The sequence below is a fragment of the Tachyglossus aculeatus genome, chromosome 9, assembly GCF_015852505.1.
Source record: "Tachyglossus aculeatus isolate mTacAcu1 chromosome 9, mTacAcu1.pri, whole genome shotgun sequence".
Taxonomy (NCBI): Eukaryota; Metazoa; Chordata; class Mammalia; order Monotremata; family Tachyglossidae; genus Tachyglossus; species Tachyglossus aculeatus.
Window position 1 is genome coordinate 54,993,698 of NC_052074.1, and position 21,768 is coordinate 55,015,465.

Here is a 21,768-nt window from a genome sequence, read left to right on the forward strand (position 1 = left end):
ATTTCCAAATCAAAAGCGTTTACAAACATCCCTCAAAACAGATGGCATTAAATATACCCAGATTCCTCCTACTCAAGGTTTCCACTCCTAGTATCAAAGCTTAACTTCTCCGATCCCAACCCAGAGTCTATCTACAACTTTATCCAGGAAAGTTTTCATTTTCCTCTCCTTTATCTACAGTGACAGTAGTCCTGCATTTACCTAGACAGAGTGCTGCAGATTCTCACGGCTTCTCCCAGCTTCTGGGGCTACAGCCAGGTGAAACACTCAATAATCCAGGCCACTACCGCAAGTGGCCAAATACAAACTCCTGACTTACAATTGCATCACAATTTCCCTGGGGTGTTTTTCTTTTTTTTTCTTAATCTGCTGCCCCACAGGAAGAAGCATTTCAGTGTTTCAACTGAAATACACAATATTTTTTAAAAGACTGCCAAGGGACAGAGTATATTATATCCCAGACTGAGCCCCTTCCCTCCTCTCCCCCTCGTCCCCCTCTCCATCCCCCCATCTTACCTCCTTCCCTTCCCCACAGCACCTGTATATATGTATATATGGTTGTACATATTTATTACTCTATTTATTTATTTATTTATTTATTTTACTTGTACATTTCTATCCTATTTATTTTATTTCGTTGGTATGTTTGGTTCTGTTCTCTGTCTCCCCCTTTTAGACTGTGAGCCCACTGTTGGGTAGGGACTGTCTCTATGTGTTGCCAATTTGTACTTCCCAAGCGCTTAGTACAGTGCTCTGCACATAGTAAGCGCTCAATAAATACGATTGATTGATTGATATTAAAATGATAATCTACACAACTGCTCTTCAGATTCATTCGTTCGTTCGCATTTATTGAGCGCTTACTGTGTGCAGAGCACTGAACTAAGCGTTTGGACTGTACTAAGCACTTGTTATTAAAGCCAAGCCGATTGAAAAAGTTTATGGACTACCTCAAAGTTTCTTCTGTAAATAACGGTGGCAGAATCAATCTAGGGCAAAATGCTCATCATCTTCCAAAGCAGATTTAAAAAATTATAACTACGGATTATAATACTGAAAATATGTTATGCTACTACTAGACAATTTCAGACTCTTTGTAACCACTCATTAACTGAGGGTATATTGTTTTAGTAAATGTGAAGTTCTTTTATTTTTTAATCATTTATAAATCATAATATCCTGCAGAGAAGGGAATAACAACCCAGTAGCCTCACCACCATGACAAAAACTCGATTCAGAAAATATTCCTATTTCTACTGACGTTTTCATTCCTCTTTTAAATCACTAAGTTACTCTGAATGCAAAGGTTCAAAATTTCCATAAAAAAACACAAGGAGAGCTCAACCCTAAGAGAGTATTGTTATTAGGGTCAAGGGCAAATACATGTTTGCCTACCCTATTGTTATACCACAATATGTTGGATGCACACAAAACTAAATACGATGTACATAAATGAATGTATACGTTTACGTATTTCTTTGGTTCCTCTGAAATCTAAGGGGATATGAGAGTATTTTACACTCTATAAATTTGGTTGTGATTTTTAAAAATTGAAATACAGTAAGCATTAAAAAAAGCAACTCCTGTAACTTGGTTAAAACTTCTCAAAGTTTTATAGTACAGAGAAAAATGTAAGCCAACGACTTCAGCTTCATTCTCTGATCATTTCTTCAGATGTGCTGATGACTCTGCAATACCAGTGACTTATTACGTTCCTGTGATAACTATAGTGAAAAAAGGATCAGATCTCACATGTATAATGTGGCCCAGCAAGTTCAGTAGATTAGAAAGATCTGATCCCACCAGTAAAATGCCAATTACCTGAAGTATTCTAACCCACATTATCTAGAATAGAGCAAAATAAAAATTTAGGCCTGTTGATCTGCAGCTACAGAATTCTTAAACTGCCATGTGGAAAGTTATCATTGTGATTTCTTTATGTTTTGATATGCTTAATACCTATAGTGAAATTGGATAGCCTTTTCTCCAATTGGCTAATTGGTTCCAAATTGCTAAATTTAATCATTGTCATAATAAAACAAACGTTATTAGGCATCTACATGTGCACAGTAGATTTTTGGAAAAAAAAATGAACATACTATTAAAATTGGCTGATTACTTTTTATTTAACATGGGCATGTCTTTGTTCTATTAAATTAAAAAAGATACCTCAAAAATTTGAGTCTAAAGAGAGGTTATTCATATGCAACAGAAATGGCCGGAATAAAAGCTTCTATTTAACCTGTGTGTCACATGAAATAAAACCCACCAAATGAGAAAGTGAACCAACAAAATCTGACAGCAAAGGTTATGAGAGAAAAGATGCAGATTGAGATCCAGTCACAAACTCCTCCCGACCTGCCAGCGGCTGGGGGGGGGACAACAACAGATGACCCTGCAACATTAGACCTCCTGCCCTTTCAATCCCACCCCAGGGGCATATTCCACAAAGGGAGGAAGACTTGCTTACCCAGAGTTCCCTCTATTTCCTACTTTGAATTGTTGCCTGTCGGACTGAAACTGTTTCCCACCAGCTACAAAACTGGGCTTGAAAACGCTGAATCCGAGTAATAATTCAAAGGAGGAAGAAAACGCCCCACACCAAAATGAAAACCCCAAAACAGTCCAAAAAACAAAGTACCTGACCTCAGCATGGAAATGATGCACCCTGAAAGTAAAAATCCAACCGCAATTTACTCAGCGTTCCCACAATCTCTTCAAAACTGCACACAAAATTGATATATTTTAGGATCAAAATACTGACAAAGGCAACCCAATTAGCAGTGAAGATCGACCCTACCAAATTATATATACTGTGTGGGGTGTACTATCGACATATGCAATACCAACGGCTACAGATGCGCCCTAAGGAAAGGAAGCTACTGCTTTCTGTAGCCTTTGCAGATCAGGAAAATGCTCCCCCAAGGTAAATGAGGATCTTAAAAGTGCTCGGGTCAGAAGGACTAAACTGATAATGAACAGTCCTAGTTTCTGAGCACTGCAAGCTGACTCCACAAGGAGCCTACTCGCAGGCATGAACTTATGCTATGAACAAAATTAGCTACATATGCCTAGACAATCAGAATAATAGCATTTCCCAGTATTTATGAAGTACACATTACTATTCTCACATAATCTTTGAGGTGGAAAGAGACAAGAATTGTTACCCCCATTTAATAATTATAATAATAATTATTAATAATATTATATTAATATTATATAGCCATATTTATATGTATATATGTTTGTACTTATTTATTACTCTATTTATTTATTTTACCTGTACATATCTATTCTATTCATTTTATTTTGTTAGTATGTTTGGTTTTGTTCTCTGTCTCCCCCTTTTAGACTGTGAGCCCACTGTTGGGTAGGAACTGTCTCTACATGTTGCCAACTTGTACTTCCCAAGCGCTTAATACAGTGCTCTGCACACAGTAAGCGCTCAATAAATACGATTGATTGATTGATTGAAATGGAAAAACTAAGGTACAGAGAGGTTATGAGCTTGCTTGCTCACTGTTGCCCAACAATTTACAGCAACCACTTGAGCCTCCGGATTCTCCAGCTGGCACTGCACCCCAGAGCCTCTGTTACACCAAAATAGAAATATCTTTGAAAACATCCCTACTTCTTGTTCTTCACTGACTCAACTACACACCTGGCTCTCTTCAAGGCTACAGGTGGGTGAAGCTGTTGGAGACCAGAAATTAGAAGAAACAGCTATGTGCAGGAATCCATCCCTTTCCTCCTGATCTGATTTGGCCACGGGAAGCTTCAGTGTTTAAAAGGAAATTACATTCCTCATCTCACAACCCCCTGCTGACTCACCTCACCTATACCTGCAACTCAATTCACATACGTAAGCAGTGGCGGTGTCTAATAATAACTGTGGTATTTGTTAAGTACTTACTATGTGTCAGGTAATGTACTTAAACGCTGGGGTGGATACAAGCAAATCAGACTGGCTCACAGTCTCAATCAACACATCTGTCCCTATGAATTATGACTGTAGAGAAATCGAAATGCTGTACATATAGTAAAAGAGCATTTGGTGGTCTTAGGAAGAAAAGAATATTCTGAATTACTGATGTCTAACAGGTTAAACCATCAAGAGGCTCGGTCTGGGGAAGCTATGAGAAACTAAACAAGAGTAATAATTGTGGTACCTGTTAACCACTTACTATGTGCCAAGCACTGAACTAAATGCCAGGGTAGGTAGAAGATAATCAGATCAGACACAGTCCCTGCCCCACATGGAGCAAAGTACAACGGAGAACAGATATTTAATCCCCATTTTACAGATGAGGAAACTGAGGGACAGAGAAGTCAGGTGAATTCCTCAAGCTCACAAAGCAGGCAAGTGGCAGAGATGGGACTGGGACTTAGGCCTCTGACTCCCAAACCCATGCTCTATCCGCTAGGCCAAACGGGCAACCACCTAATATCTAACCTCCGGCTCATGGACAGAAGGAAATTATAATAAATAATATATATACATATAATAAATTGTAATAAAGATAGTAACTGTACCTACTCACTGAACCTAGATCTCATCCATTTCACTGTTGAACCTTTGTTCTCAGTCTGGAATTCCCTTCCCCTTCACATCCAACAGATCACCACTCTCCCCATTTTTAAAACCCTACTAAAATCATCTCTCTCCCAAGAGGCCTTCCCTAAGCCCTCATTTGCCGTATTTGCCCTTCCTCCCGTGCCACTTATGCACTTGGATCTGTATCCTTTCAGGACTTGATATTCACACCACACTAAGCCCCACAGCACTTATGTACAGATAATAATAATAACAATAATAATAATGGTATTTGTAAAGCGATTACTATGTACACTGTTCTAAGCACTGGGGTAAATACAAGGTAATCAGATTGTACCACGTGAGGCTCACAGTCTTAATCCCCATTTTAAGGATGAGGCAACAGGCACAGAGAAGTTAAGTGACTCTGCCCAAAGTCATACAGCTGACAAGTGACGGAGTGTCAGGATTAGAACTCATGACCTCTGACTCCCAAGCCCGGGCTCCTTCCACTGAGCCAAGCTGCTTCCCAATACGCTGCTTGGGAAAAGCAGCGTGGCTCAGTGGAAAGAGCATGGGCTTTGGAGTCAGAGGTCATGGGTTCAAATCCCACTCCACCAATTAGCTGTGTGACTTTGGCCAAGTCACAACTTCTCTGCGCCTCAGTTACCTCATCTGTAAAATGGGGATTAAGACTGTGAGCCCCCGTGAGACAACCTGATCACCTTGTAAACTCCCCAGGGTTAGAACAGTGTTTTGCACATAGTAAGCGCTTAATAAATGCCATCATTATTATTAATATTATTATTACGCTCACATTTTCCCTATCTGGAATTCCCTTTAACGCTGGTCTCCCCCTCTAGACTACAAGTTCCTTGTGACTAAGGATAGTGTCTACCGACTGTACTCTACCAAATACTTAGTACAGTGCTCTGCAAACAGTAAGCACCCAATAAATGCTACTGATTGATTAATAATCATGGTATCGGTTAAACACTGGTAAACACTTGGGTAAACATGATCAGGTGAGGCACACTTCCTGCCCCACAGGGGGCCTGCAATCTAAGGGGGAGGGAGAACAGGCATTTGATCAACATTTTACAGAAGAGAAAACTGAGGTACACGGAAAGTAAGTGTCTTGCCAAAGGCCACACAATGGGCGAGTAAGTGGCAGAGTTGGGATTGGAACCCAGGTCTCCTGGCTCCCTTCTCTGCTCTTTCCACTAGGCCAGGCCACTTGAGGGAACTAAGCAGCTCCTCACCCACCTGCTCTCCAACTAGCCTCCTGAAAGATTTTACCAGGGCAGGAGGCCAAGCGGGTGTGGATGGAAAAACAAACAGCGAAGCTGACTGATGTGCTGGGATTCTGGTTTTAGAGTGGCTATTTACGCCAAACCTTAACACAAGACCTTTTATTATGCTTGATTCCCTTTGTTTTCGAAAACAAAGGAACGCCTTTTAAACCCGACACATTGGAGTCGAGCAAAGTCAAAACCTGCATGGAAGGGAATCATCACAGCAATCAGACACTTTTAAGGAGCCTTTGAATCTGCAGCTCTATATTGCACCAGGTCGTACCTACAAGAGGGAAGGGGACCCTTTCTCTAAATTTGTATTTTGGCAGTGACCTGCACCAGATTTCTCCAAGGGCCCTGCGAATCACAGGGCCACTGCCACAGAGCTCCTCGCAGGGCCAGGGCAACTCCCCGAGGATCTGATTCCCCTTGCTCCATCTCTCTCAGATTAATCTGTATTAGCTACCATTTAAGAATGGTAATTGGGCTATTTTTAGAGTTGCTGCACACATCGCCCTTTGTGTCGGTGGCTGGCTTCACTGGCAGCACTCAACCACACCACTCCGGAGCCATCCCTCTCTTACGTCATCACCAACTCAAAACACAAGACGGCAATAATTCCGGGTGAGGCGGGAAGAGACTGTTGCCTCTCAAACTCTCCTCAACATGACCAGGAGGTGCCCCGCCAATTTCAGGTTAGGACCAATCAAAGACAATTAAAGCATTAGATCCCTAGAGAATGAAGCATGCTTCGGGAAGGGATTTAGAGTGTCAAAATATCCCTCAAAGCACCCCAGGCTTCACTTTGAACTTCCAGCTTCCCCAAGCCCCAGCCTGTGCACGGGTCCCTCCTGAAAAGAAACAGCCTGCATAAAACAAGGCAACTTACATGATAAACCGGTTGTGTTTCAACCACCTAATTCACTTGTCAGTCAGTTTCTCACCTCAAGTTGGAATGAGTTAGCTGTGCGGGCTAGATTGTCTATGCATTCATTTCCCAAACCCTAAGAGGAAGATAATTAGCAACCTGAGACAAAGAGATCACCCCTTTGCAGGATGTCTGGAAAATGCTTAAAAAAGATTCTGCTTGTGGTAAAATAGGCCAAAGCACTTCCTAACCAAATGGAAACTAAAGCCACAGAAAACAAACATTTTATGCCTTGCAAGTACTCTCTTGTTAAGGAAAAGATAATTACAGTGTTCCAGTGAGGAGGCAAGGGGCTGGGGGGGAGGAACCCTAAGAAACTCAATTCATGCACTGCCTGATTTTGGAGCTACCCATATAACTCGTCCTTCAGTGAAGTGTTATTTGGTGATGGAGGTGGTTTTGCCCCGCTCAAACAATAGGGCCAGCCACTTTCCCTGCACGGGAAATTTGGTGGCTGACAGGTGAGGGATCAGGCATGTGCCGTGCTGCCAAACCTAATCAGAGAGAACCAAAAACAGTCCTTCTTGCTCACCCTCGAGGGCATCCTCTCCAAGTCAAAGCTTGCAGGGGTCATCAACAGCATCACCCCAGACTTCACAGCCAGCTGAGGAGGTTTTATTCTGGCTGCAGATGCTCAACTGGAAGTTATTAGGATTCCCTAGGAGAAAGCCTAAAACGACTCTAAAACACACCATAATGCTACCAAATGGGGCAGCAGTCCCACAAGTGAAACTGCCCTGCAAACTTAAGGTGTCTTCATTCCCATGACCAAATCCAATAGTGGCCATGTGTGCATGACCAAAATTATTCCTTGAGCACCTTCACTGTGCAAAATGATGAACCTGGTATCTGGAGAATTTACAGAGAAAAATGAAAGACAGCCGATGCCCACAAGGAGTTTGTGATCTGAGCCAAGAAGGAACACACTTATGACAGGCACAAACACTCATTTGGAGTCTCGTTGGGTGTTCAAAGTGATAAAAACTCATTAGTCAGCTACCCAGAGAGACACTTGCTACATTCCAATTGCCACAGTCAGCCCAGTGAAGTAGAAATTGGCTGAGCTCCAGAACAAAGGGTATTTTTGCAAGGAGATTAGATCTGCACATGAATCTCCTCACTAGCCCTGGAGTTTAGCTGCCCTGGCAATAGTAATGGAAGCCACTCTCTAGTGCCCACCCGCCCTTCTGGACTCTGGGGATTCCCAAAGATCAACAACAGAGGCAGCTCGGAGTTCTTGGATCACAGCTTGGTGATACAACGTGGCTTCAAAAGTGTCACTCTGTCTGCACATCCTAACCCCTACGGGCTATACTTACCTTGCAGATTCACCTTAACCATGGATTTTGCTCCAGAAAAAATGACCTGCCAAAAAACCCTGGCCTTGTGTAGTCATGGCTAACAGGCCTTCAGCCTTGCTTAGTCTTACCTTTCTTTCTAGTGCCAGGGTGATCTGTAACTCTCAATCAAGGATGTTGAAACTATAGCTCATGCTGAAGGAGATTTTATTTTTTTCAATAAAGAAAAATAATGCTGCAGTTACCTACTCCATTTGACCCCCAAAAAGTAGTAATTGGCAAATAAAGGTACTAGTCGGTGCAAGTGTACTACTTCAGATCAAGCAAGAGTCTCTTCTTCCCTTCCAGCCTCTGTGACATTTAGGAAGGAGGGATGAGAACACAAGCTTTTTTTAACACCAGCTCTGAGAGTCATTTCAGCAAGCTGGAAGAAGTGACGGACCACGGTCCTCCCACCCTTCCTTAATGCTCAAATACAACTAGCTTCTCCAATGAAAGCGACGACCATTCTCAGTGAATAGGGGAGCCTTGGCTGACAGAGAACCTGGCCAGCTGTCAGCATGGATAAGTTTCCCTTCCATGTTATTTTTAAAGTGGGGGAGGGTGTAGGGAGGCCATGGGGAGCAATGGCCCGTGATTCACACTTACACAACCTCCAGCCAGGACTTCTGCAAAGAGCGGAATGGAACCATCTCTCTTGGTGAATTTGTCTCGGACGAAATCATTAACCTAATCAAAAAGATCAGGTTAGAAAGTTAACATGGCCCACCCACTCCACCACCCCTAGGCTTTCCACTTCACATGCATACAATTGTTTGCAGAATCAACAAAGGACTCATTTTATGGCAAAAGTTGAAGCTGGTAAAAGCAAACTTGTGCAATAAAGTCCCCACCCTGCCTTTAACAAACATGTGAATCTCAGCAGTTGAGGCCCAACTTCTTAATAAAAATCTGAACGTAAACCAATTTTGCTAATCCACGGTCTCATGGAGAAAGGTACTTACAGTCAGCTTGATGGCCTTTTCAGGGGCAACACCTATAAGTTGAGGCACCAGACCTAGGGAAACAGATGAAATTATGAAGAACATAGGTTTTGAGCAGATCGAGGCACATTTATCCACTTGAACACTATAGGCTTCTGCAAAAATTATACAATAGGAAGTCTGGTTTGGTAAAAACGACCGCTCAACCTGGAAACGCTGACATATGGATGCAACATCACTACCTCAGTAAAAATCATTTAAATGCAAAACTACTGGGAGTTGAAAAGACCAATTTAAATCTGACATAACTCCAAATTGCAAAAGTGTTTTTTTTTTAAATAAAGAAGTAGGATACATTTTCAACCTGAGCTTTCTCTTTTGTATAAGCAAGAGCATGATGCGTGCATACCCACAAACCTCTCTCTCTCTCTAGAGAATTCAGGGCTCACATTTAAAAATTTTCATCAGCTGCCATGTTCAGACTTTCAACTACCCTTCCTGCCTTTCTCTACAACCTTTTCATTAGTGTGTTTTGTAACTGCTTCCTTGTGTTTATCTCTCTTCCTAGAGCAGCCCCTGGGTGGGTTTCTAGAGTAATGCTATTTTTCATAGAACTGTACATAAACATCTCAGCCAAATCCCACATTCTAAATTAGCATTATCTGAATTCATGAGGTTTTACTGAACTTATAATTCATAAAATGGTTCATTTTCTCATGGGGTAAGAAATCCTTTTCCTAAGTAAATTTCCTATAAAACTTGGCTGTATTATCTACCCCCAAAAGCGTGTAAATGAACAAATAAGCATTTCCACCCCACTGCCAAGGAACTTCGTTACTCTTCTGTATAATTTTTTAAAAATCTCACCCGTTACAATAAGTTGCAGTGGGACACAAAGACATGTTTTAGTAAAGGTAAATTCTTAAGCAAAAGTTGTAGGCTTTGAAAATATCTAATACACAGAGCCATTATGGTTGAATGTTATTGATTTAATAGGATATTGATACTGGGTATTGTATAACAGTAACTCACCCCATTTTCCCTCTGCCCAATTAATAAACTCAAAGTATGAGAATTAACTGGGTTACAACCAAGCAAAACGCTAGAGGGAGAAAATGTAGTGGAGTAACATTCCTGATTCTTAAAAACAAAAACATAAGTCTCTGTCCAAAATCCCAACTGGCATGACGTTTCTTGGGTGGTTAAATTTTCATGTGCTGGCCAGAGTCTGGAACAAGAAAACCAACGATTTAACATCTGCAGGTACTCATGGGGCTCAATTTTCTAAAATATGTGGTTTACCCAAACTTTTGGAATTCGTTTTTAAAGATGCTACCAATAAATGTTTTCTACCCTACAATTCATTCCACGGGGGGCAGGGGAAGATGATGGGCACGTGTGTGTGGCTCTGTATGAGTGTGTACATTTGCACCCTCACTTCTGATCTTAAGCCAGCTCTGAAGACCTTGCTGAATGATTTATTTTTTTATGGGTCGAGAGCCAGCAAGTAATCTTACATACTAGCTACTGTCAGTCAAACTGAATTATCAATGACAAATACATAATCTGCACCAAACTTTTAAGGAGTACGATGATTTAAAAAAATAAATCAGTAGATGGCAGTCTTAACTTCCTAAAACTCAAGATTATCTGCACCTATTACTTCTCAGTTAACTTCTGTTCAATCATAGCAGCCCATGTTTGTTCTACAAGTTGATTGAATAAAAATGCACAGAATTTTCATAAAATATTGATTCAAACCATTTCACTCCCTTTTCTATCTTGTGAAAAATCTTGGGCTCATCTGCCAATAGTTTTGTCAATCACTTGACAGAATGACAGACCAATTTTATGTGCTATATGATAATCTTAACAATCACAGTATACTACACAAGATTCATAGGGCTACTCCTTAAAACTAATCTCTCATTTTAAAAATTGATTTGTATCAGTACAGATCTTAAAGAAAGCCAAAGATGTACCTCTTGCCACCTGGCCCATTTAACTGACATTAAGTCCCAAAAGGAAACTCTCAGTAAGTAGATACTCAGGAAGCTCAGTTGCTAATGTATTCAGTACCTAGATTTCTTACAGCATAGTCCCTTCTAGCTGCAATTTACAGGTTTACTATGCTGAAGGCCAGTTATTACATTTATTACATTTACAGAAAGACTGAAGATAAAAAGGAAAGAAAGAAAGGGTGCCTTTTTTTTAAAAAAAAATGGTTTTTGTTAGGCACTGACATGGGCCAGGCACTCAACTAAGTGGTGGGGAAGGTACAAAATAATCAGGTTGGACATAGTCCCTGTCTCACACGGGGCTCATGGCTTTAATCCGCATATTAGAGATGAGGTAACTGAGGAACAGAGAAGTTAAGTGACTTGCCCAAGGTCACAGAGCAGACAAGGATGGAGCCGGAATTAAAACACAGGTTCTCTGACTCTCAGACCCCTGGCTCTTCCCCTTAGGCCTCACTTGTCTTCCTGCCTAAAGCCTCTGATCCCCCTCCTTTAAAAGAAAATCCAGCTCTGCACTACTAAACACACACATATAAGGACTCACTCGCTCTACTGGGCCACAAAACTCAAACTCCTTGAAAACATGCACATCTCCCACTGCTTTTTCTCTGTGGCTAAATACAGGGACAATGCTCTCTGAAATGTTGCTGCACTTTAGAGAACCCAGGATCCTGCATGTTCTAACAGATCAAGGTGTAAAAATGGCATTATGAGGGCAGGGACCATGTCTACTAACTCTATTGTACTGCACTCTCCAAAGTACTTAGCACAGTGTAAGCACTCAATAAATATCATTCCATTGATTGACTGGAAACCAGATTTCAGAGTGCTGGGATTTGGGTTTTAGTGTTAGTTCAGAAATATCCAATCAATCAATCAATGGCATATACTGTACTAGAGCACTTGGGAGAGCACCATACAATGAAGTTGGAAGCCATGCTCCCTGTCCACAAGGAGCTTACAGTCTAAAGGGAGAGACAGACATTAAAATAAATACTAAAGGGAGAGTAGAGAGAAGTGTACTTAAGTGCGGTGGAGCTAGGAGTGGAGTGAATATCAAGTTCTTAAAGGGTACCGATCCAAATTTATAGGCAACATTGAGGTGAGGGTTTGGCCTACTGGAAAGAGCATGGGCCTGGGCGTTAGAGGACCTGAGTTCTAATCCCAGCTCCACCACTTGTCTGCTGTGTGAGGCACTGTGGCTCAGTTACCTCATCTGTAAAATGGAGATTAAGACTAGGCGCCCCATGTGAAACACAGACTGTATCCAACCTAATTATCTTTAATCTACCCCAGCACTTATTACAATGCCTCGCCCATAATAAAAATTTAACAAATACCTTAAAAAAAGAAAGATGGCAACAGGGAAAGCCCCTTGGAGAAGCTGTAATTTTAAGAGGGTTTTGAAGGTGAGGAGAATGGTGCTCTGTCAAATATGAGCAGGGAGTGAGTTACAGGTCACAGGGAGGACATGGGCATTGGGTAGGAGGTGGAACAGGTGAGATCAAGGAACAGTGAGCTGACTGGTGTTAGGGGAGCCAGGTCTGAGGGTTGGGTTGTAGTGGGAAATCAGCAAGGGAAAGTAGGAGAGGGCTGGTCGATTGAATGCCTTAAAGCTGATGGTGAGGCGTCCCTGTTTGATGCGGAGGTGGATGGGCAGCCACTGGAGGTTTCTGAGGATTGAGGAGATGTGGACTGAACAACTTTTTAGGACAATGATCTGGGCAGCATAGAGTCTTGTGTTTGCTGTCCAAAGTGGCCCTCACCTTCAGACCAAATTATCTGAATTAATAGTACCATGTGTTCTCATGCTTGCACTTGCACAAACGGTGCAAGGCCCAGTCTATCTGCCTTTGAGGAGGTTCTAAGCCAGTTGGCTAGAGTACATAATTGACCTGAGGAGAGACGGGAATGCTTCTGTAAACACTGCAGCCTGTAAACCCTCTACCCTACCCAGGACCTGAGCTGGCAAGGAGGGTTTGCAAAGACTCCTAAGTGGCGCCTGGGGGGATTATAAAATAATCTCCCTCCAGAACAAAATGCTAAATTCTAATGAGAAAACACTCAAACTCAAGTCCAATACTTTCTAAAAGAGAAACAAGTTCCTGCAAGAAAGAATGGACTACAACTCCAGAAACCTGATCAATATACTCTTTTAAATCAGGGTCAGTCTGGAATTCTTCTGGAGTCTCCAGTGTGAGAAACTTCTTTGCTTTACCTCCTTGATACCTAGAAGGCTGCTTAAAGCCTCCTTGGGTAGGATCTCCAGTGGCAATAACCTCCATCTCACGCACCAGTAGGAAAAAAAAAACAATCTACACAGCAAAATATTCTAGGGAGATAGTTGTGAAAACACTAGGACAGAAGTCCATTTGACAAAGGCATTGAAGACAGGAACTTTTGTGTTAATAACCCAATTTGATCAACTTTTGAATCTTTTGCTTTTAGAAAAGTATCCTTAAACACTCAAAGGTCTTTAATATAAATGTACATATACATACACATTTAAATGACAAAACAGCAAAAAAACAAAGTAATCCACGGCTATGACAGAAAGGGCAGCTAGGATTTTCAGGGCTACCTGCTTATGATATGTACCTCAACTACAGATCCTACACCATATATGGGTACAAATAGTTGACAGAAAAGTTCAATAACATATTTGAGACCAAAATCGGTCTTGCTCTTATTTCTCAGAAATTTTTCTGCCTCTTATATCCTTCAGAAAAAAAAACCAACACTGTTACTCAGTTGTTCATTTGGCCCTGAGGCTCATTTTCCATCTGAAGAAATAAGCCTTTGTTTTTAAGATCCCCACATCCATAGCCACAGAATCCATGTTGTCACAAACACAGGATTAGGATTTAAGGAGAAGAGGAGGAAATGAAGGTCTTATTCCCAGACTATGTTGCTAGCAGCCAGCAAGATCAAGGGAAGCAGAAGAATGAGGAACAAAAGACAGATGTGCACTTGTTCTCACTGGGCCTGAATCTGGTTTGGTTTTCCCTAAGGTGTGAAAGGAGTTGATGCTGTTGATGGGGAAGAAAAATCTCTTAGCACCAGTGGCCAATCGATCTACGGGGTTCATGTGCTTACCTCTGTAGAGACCAAAGAAACCTTCGTAACGCAGAACTTTCTTAAAACAGTCGAAGCTGTTTTTATACATCAGTTCCCCTACCACAGAACCAGTGCCACGCTGATTTTGCATACGAGTCTTCACCAGGTCTATGGGGTACACCGCAGTGGCTCCCACAGCTAAGAAGAGAACAATCCATGGATTTAAGGAGCAACACAATTAAGCTGAAAGAATCCAACGAAATTAAATCCAGACTCAAGGAACAGAAGATAAAACACAATAATCATTCCCCCAGCAATGTGGGTATATTACTTCCCTATCCAAACCCAGCTGAAGGATAACAGATTATCTTCATCCATAAATATATGCTCTGCACAAGCTGCTTCACAAAATAACTGCCAAGAGTGCTCTTTCATATTTTACGAACTTAAATTAAGAAACAGACTAACAACGTCAGATTCATTAACACAAGTTTTCTTTCATGAAAAGACTATTAAGTGCAATATTTCAGTTTCTCTTTAAACTCTGTTTAGTTCTTAAAACCCAGTGTTGATTGCCTTTAAAGATATATACACAGACACACACACAAGTGGCTGTAATTCTTGTGTTTATTTAACTGATGCTTTTTGGCAGAAGATACTTTATTACATTCAGCCACCACATTCGAAGAAGTACTAATGAACTGCATCCACTAGCAGGTAACTGCTTCAAACCAGGGGCGTGCGTGTACACACACACATGCGCACGCAGACTCTAGCATTTCTCTTCTTGCATACATCAGAATTCAGAAGCAAAACCCTGGTATATTTTAGCCCTAACAACTAGCCAGGTCTTGCCTAATATTAGTATTCTTTTCTTTACTTTCTCAGTATTTGGCATAAATTCATTACATTAACCACTGCCAGTTGCTGCCAACCATATAATTCTTTCAATCTTTTAAACAGGGCCCAAGAGAGGAAAATCTGTCTCATCATCCCAGCTTGTTTTGAAAATCACAGGCATTTAATCATACCTGCTCATTTTTGTGTGGTGTCCTGAGAAAAGCAAAAGCTTCTTCACATTTTTCACACTGTCTACTGCAAGTATTAAAGAGATTAAAAATCTAGCACAGGGATTTCAGATTGGAGGTGGTTTTCTTTTTGTAACCTCTTATCTCAAGCTTTCAGAAATCAAAGAAAAAGAGACCAAAATGCAAAATGGGCCATCTTAAAGGTGGTTACATTTCAGGTCACTTCTAAGATATGGACTTAAATCTTTGATATTCCCCTTTGGTTTTCTTCTTCCATTCCTGGTATCAGCCCCATCGGGTATAATTAATGGGAGTAAAGTACTGAATCCGGAAGGTCTATGTCATTATAGAGGTTTCGCCCCGAAGACTGTCTGGAGCCAGAGGTGCCTCGGCAGTACTATGTCAAGTCCTCTGATCATAGGTAAAAATAAAGAGCACTTCACAGAGCCCTCCAGTCCTTACCCTCTGAAACAATGAACTGCACCTCCACTGATCTGCCCCAGTCTAGTGAGATAATATTACATTAACCCAGGCTTGAAACAGCACACAGACATGTCACTCACCTCCAGCAATTGAGCCCAAAGTGAACCTGTAAGCAGATTCAGCAATCTGGAGCCAGACAGACCTGCCTAGTCCAGGAGAATGCTAAGGGGGGTGGGGGAGGAGGGGGAAAGAGAAAAAAAAAAAAACCACAAAAATTTGAAAAGGTTTATGGAAAATGAAAAGACATCTATTGTTTTTCATAGATTTTTTTAAATTGCTAAAAATTCACTTCTGGTACTACATATTTATTACTAGATTTATTTTACTTGCACATATTTACTATTCTATTTATTTTATTTCGCTAATATGTTTTGTTTTGTTGTCTGTCTCCCCTTTCTAGACTGTGAGCCCGCTGTTGGGTAGGGACCGTCTCTATGTGTTGCCAACTTGTACTTCCGAAGTGCTTAGTACAGTGCTCTGCACACAGTAAGCGCTCAATAAATACGATTGAATGAATGAATGGAAAAAAGTCTAAGAGCATCATGTTGAATTGACATTAAGTAATGCATTTTCAAATACAAATCTTAATATGCCCTTTAATAGTCCCTCTGAGGTCAAGTGGACATAATATAAAAGTAATTTATTCAGGAGTGGCAAGTAAATGCATTTTATATTTTAAGTATTTTGCTTTTCCTATATATAGGTGCTTTTATAATATAGGCATATTATAGGGTACTTTCCAAGCAAACAAAGTTCTGAATGACATTTGGCAAAGAGAAGGAAGTTCAGTAAAATAGTGATTATCCAAACTAACTGGGACCAAGGCAATTTTACTTTACTGAAAGCTGGATTTCCAAACCAAAATGCCTTTGACTTTCTAGACAAGGAATGCCCCCTAATTTTGTTTAGTTATTGAGGCCTTTTTTTTTCTCCTCATTGAGCCATACTAGACTCAGTTCTGCTAAAGAGTTGGTTTGAACACTCAATATCAGTACAATCAGCTATCTGCTGCATTATTTAAAACATTCAGAGGCATGGCTATGAGAGGCAAAGAAAAGACACAAATGAGTCAACCCCACCCTCAGCAAAATTAAAAAAAAAAACTCAATAGTAAATCATCCTTGCCAAAAAGAGCCTCTCATAAGTGAGAGATGATATCAGGCAAAAGAATAACCACTGATTAGCTCTGTGTTCTTGAATCAGGCAATGGATCTCACCTGGCCTCAATGAGTCCATCTATTCTATGGGTAGGCACGCTTGTAAACACTTTGAAGCTATTTGATATATGGTTACTGTGCTGCAATTCACTTTTTAACTTACAGATTTCAAATCATCCACGAGTGAAAAAACCCGGCATTTTTCTCATGGTGAATAAATAATACCTGATATTTTACTATCTAACATTTGATTTGAAATAACTCTATGATGACACCACACAGTTCTTGTTCTAACCAGGGTTTAGCACAGTATTAATGTTCAATAAATGCCTGTAAAAATGGGAGTTCTGGTCTAGCATACTCTGGTACTATTATTACTTTTAATGATTTCAATTCTTCCCCCTTCACGGCAGGGATGTACTGTTCTTTTGCAATAGGGCACCTGGAACCAATCTGGGGGAGGGCAATGAGTGAGAAAGGGGAGAGAATGAGTGATTGAGTGATTTCCTCTTTATTGTCATGTCACACCCCTCACCCCCAAAAGCCAGGGTGCTACAAGCACCAACCCAAAGGACACTCCATGGTCATGCGGGATCATAAGGATGGGGTGGCTAAAGGTGGGGCAAGGGCCAGCAAGTGGAATCAAGCTCCCACTGCTACTGCCACCAGCAGAGTCAGTGCTAGTCTGCTACACATCTCTGCTAATTCCTGAAGCACATGAAAAGTGATGGACTGAAAATAGTTGCCACCCAGGGAGCAACACACCACCTGAGGCAGGAAACCAAATGAAGACTAAGAGAGCGAGTCAAGGGACTGCTCTTACTTCTACTGCTCCCAGGGGTGTACTGGAAGAACTGGCAAAGAATTGGCCTCAGCGTTATAATTGGCACTCTTACAATTCTTATAAACCTAGTACACTGGATAAGGGCTTCAGTGTAGACCAACTGTGAAAAACGATGTACGTCTACATTTAAAATAGAATTTAAACAAATATAAAGAATAATCTGTCATAAACAAGTGAAAAAATAATACACAGCCAGCCACAATCACAATGCTCTGGCTGGAAATAGTTTTCCTGAGGAGATAATCTATATGGCTGCACAGCAATCCATCACATTTAATCCATACATACAAACACAGAATGTCACTAATGACTAGCCATTGATTTTTTTTAAATTCCGGAAATCTGAAGTAAAAAAAAAAAAAAGGGTAACTTTTAGCCAGCTTTTGTAAGGCAGTTTTTGATTCAGCAGAACAGCAGAAAAAATGGAACCCAAAAGGTAACAGGATTCTGCACTCAAATATCATTCAGGAGTTATTAAAAATAATGATAATATGACTAATAATGATGGGCTAGAGTTTCCTGTTTTCTGAAAGGAACATTAATATACTTAGCAGCCCGTAAAGCACATATATAATAAACTAACACAGTGGTGAGGGAATGCTTTTAGCACTACAGAAAAGAACTTAAACATACTCCAGAATATGAACACTCACTCAACAACAATACATGTATTTACAGGCTGAACTTTCTCCAAGTAGTTGGAAATCCTTCTGCACTATCGTCTCATTAATTCTCCCATTACCTGCAGCAGGAAGTTATTATTATTCTCGGCATAAAGACAGAGCCTATTAGAGGGAGGTTAAAGGAACTGCTCAGGGTCATGCAATGAGTCAGAAAATGAGACTGACATACAAACTGTCACTTCAGTTCTACATTTCTTAGGCCATTTAAAACCCAAAGCAGGACTCACCCCCCTAAAACCAAAGGCTCACATCATCTGCACAGCTTTTTCTATATGCTTAATACACCGAAACGTAAAGATATGTATTATAATTTCAAATTATGGGTGTTAAGCACATATGGAAAGAAGTTCATGTGTAACCATGAGCTAAAGTCCTCTGGCTAACCATTGCCATGCTCTACAAAATCTGCACTCAAAATAGTGGAGGCAAAAGCTTTTACAGATATCTCACTAGGCATGGCACAGACCCCCAACTATTAAAAAACTGTTATTAATGGTCAAGGAGTTGCTTCAACCCCCTGATAAAACTTCTTCAACACAGAGGATAGCGTGTAGTTTCCCAAAGGACTCCTTTTCCTTTGAAAGATGTCTGAACAAAATAGACCAAGTTAAACAGATCTAAAGATTTCCATTCAACCCACTGAATAACTCCAGAGGTCAGAAGAAGTGAGAAAATGGACCTATGAGTAATGGGTGATGGTCAGCTTTGTCTTACTTCCACTGACAGACAAGATGGCAATGGATGTAAACTCGACAGGAAAAATTCCTGTTATATTTAGGGGACAGCTTCCTGGCAGAAAAGGAGTAACCCAAGAAGGGTATACAATCTTCCTTAGAGGTCTTTAAAAACAGGATCAAAACTCTGCTGTCCAGGCTGCAGTCCTGCCTGGAGGGAGGAAGATGGATGAGATGGCCACTACAGGTCTCTTCTACATCTAGCTTTGATCTACATCTGCCCTAAAATTCTTATTGATGCTGGTTCCAGCAGCATCACTTTGAGGAAGGCAACAGGCACCAAATGAAATTACAGAAGTGACTGACAGAATGAGTCTGTTATCCCTCGGGCATCATCTCTAGCAGGAGTCTCACAAATCTACATGCTGTATTTTAAAATGATATAAATCTGCTGTAAGTGTTCCCTGGCTCTCAATTCTCAACAACATATCCAACTTGAAAGGTCTTTCTCAGTACATGAATCAGTCATGGATTTTTACAAGGAGCGCTTTTGCTTATTTTTGGTTACAGCCAATCCTCTAGGTATACAGTAGAGTCTTTCAGTCATTCACCTTCTGTTGATAGCTCTCATCAATACAGCATTACACTCTGGATACTGAGGATGAACTAATATGAGGATCAACAGAGAAGCAGCGTGGTTTAGTGGAAAGAGCCCAGGCTTTGGAGTCAGAGGTCATGGGTTCGAATCCCAACTTCACCACTTGTCAGTTGTGTGACTTTGGGCAAGTCACTTCACTTCTCTGTGCCTCAGTTACCTCATCTGTAAAATGGGGATTAAGACTGTGAGCCCCGCGTGGGACAGCCTGATAACCTTGTAACTATCCCTGCGCTTAGAAGGGTGCCTTGCACATAGGAAGTACTTACCAAATACCATTAGTAGTAGTAGTATTTGTGAGACAGATGTGTGGGTTGCTCAGGTTTTCTTTTCATTTATACATTCACAAAACCTTTTTTGTTTGCTAATGGCATCTGCTTTTTTAAGGTTTTTCAAAAATCAACTCAGCATTTTGAAGGAGTTTCAACTACCTTAAAGGAATGTGATCTGCTGCCTTTACTCCCCCAGATAACTAATGTTTTGTTTTTTTTTTACTATGCACTCTACCAATAAAATTGTAAGAAACTGTATCAGGAGGGAATGTAAATAGCTTGGAGGATTCCATAGTGGCATATGACGACCATCATCATTAGTTAGTCTGGCTCCTCCAACATGCCATACCAGAGTTTTAAAACACTCACTTTCAAAAATAAAAATCCAGGTGGGAATAGCCTAACTGCACTTTGGAGATAAATAGGATATCAAATTGTCAGTACCTATCCAGAAATGAACAGCCCAATACTAAGCAATTACAAGTGCCTCATTCAACTTTAAAATATGCTGTGAATAAAAATATGACTACTTTCCTTTAAAAATGCACATCGATAATGGTCTTATAATTTCCAAAAATACAACTACATAAGTGAATTTTTCTTAAATCTAAAACCACATAATTGGTAAAAAGAGTATGATTTGTACTTGTTCCCAATTTATTCAACTAAGCTTTTTTCTTAAAAATATAGATCCTCACAAAATAAAAATATATTGGTTTATACTATTAGGATAGAATTGGGCAATATAAGTTCTGCAAGACAGGCTTATTCTACAGAATAAATGTAATGGATAAATGTCAACTCTAAGTCCCAACAAGAATTACATAAGTACTTGTCATTTTATTCATATGCGGGTTTCTCCTGCTTTCAGTCACATTTGTTCTTTTTTTCCCCTCCTTTTAAAGCATTTTTTTCCTATAAGCCTCACAATATCCTATGAAAACTGAAGGATTGCACTGTGCTTTAATTCTTGACTTAAAACAACCTTAGCTATAAAATACTCAAATGCCTTCTAAAATAAATGTCACTTCCATTCCATTAACAGCATTTAGAAGATAATGTACAATATGTGGTTAACAGCATTTAGAAGATAATGTACAATATGTGGTTGCCAGAGGTTTTTTTTTATTTACTGGTTATCACTATAGCTTCTGGTTCACTAGTATTCAGGTAAGTCAATTAAAATAATTAATGCTATGGATTTCAGTTCATGAATATTCATAAATAGAATATTATTCTGGCTGTCATCCCCATTAACCACGATGCCCTAGATATTAAGGGCATAAAGAAAAAACATAAAACTAAGAAACAAAGGCTGCCATTAGCAAATAAACCAAAAATGGAAGCAGAATTTATTTCCTTGGGGTTACAGCTTTAGTGGATGTTATTTTCTAATGAAGTTAGTTGTCAATGGAAAGCAAAATTTAATTCCAGGCCTGCTCCTAAGAGAAGTATTCTGGTAGTGTAATGAGTTGTGGTTTCTTTGACTTCTCTTGTACATATTCTCCCAGAGTTCTACAGGAATTTAAGAAGAGTGAGGCCGGTTTGACCGCTTAATAGATTTTTAAAAAGGTCTTTGTCAGTAGAGTGCTACTCCTTCCTTAGAGCAGCCAGCTCAGAGGAAACAAAGAAATTACTGCTTTTAGGCAGTGCATACTCAGATGTAGAAGAACAATACAAAAAAAATCTTTAACCAAAAGGAATTGCAATAGGGCTTAATTCTACCCAAACATAGATATATCCAAAAAAGAGAGAGAAGCTATCATAACTGTGAAAACAGGGGAAAGGAGTTAGGGATGTTTAGCCTAAAGAAAACTTTTAGACTAGCTTAATGACCATGAAGCTTTTTTGGGGTGATT

The 21,768-nt window shown here is 40.3% G+C and overlaps 1 protein-coding gene across 1 annotated transcript in view; it reads right to left on the reverse strand.

Moving 5' to 3' along the window:
• The window catches only part of SLC25A12 (solute carrier family 25 member 12), a 78,633-nt gene that overhangs the window by 11,774 nt on the left and 45,091 nt on the right, over positions 1–21,768 (reverse strand). Inside the window, exons 10-13 of the mRNA XM_038751669.1 lie at positions 15,705–15,786; positions 14,153–14,311; positions 9,060–9,112; positions 8,704–8,784 (exon numbers count right to left, since the gene is read on the reverse strand). Coding sequence (XP_038607597.1) covers positions 8,704–8,784; positions 9,060–9,112; positions 14,153–14,311; positions 15,705–15,786 — 375 coding nt within the window. The remainder of the gene's footprint in view (positions 1–8,703; positions 8,785–9,059; positions 9,113–14,152; positions 14,312–15,704; positions 15,787–21,768) is intronic.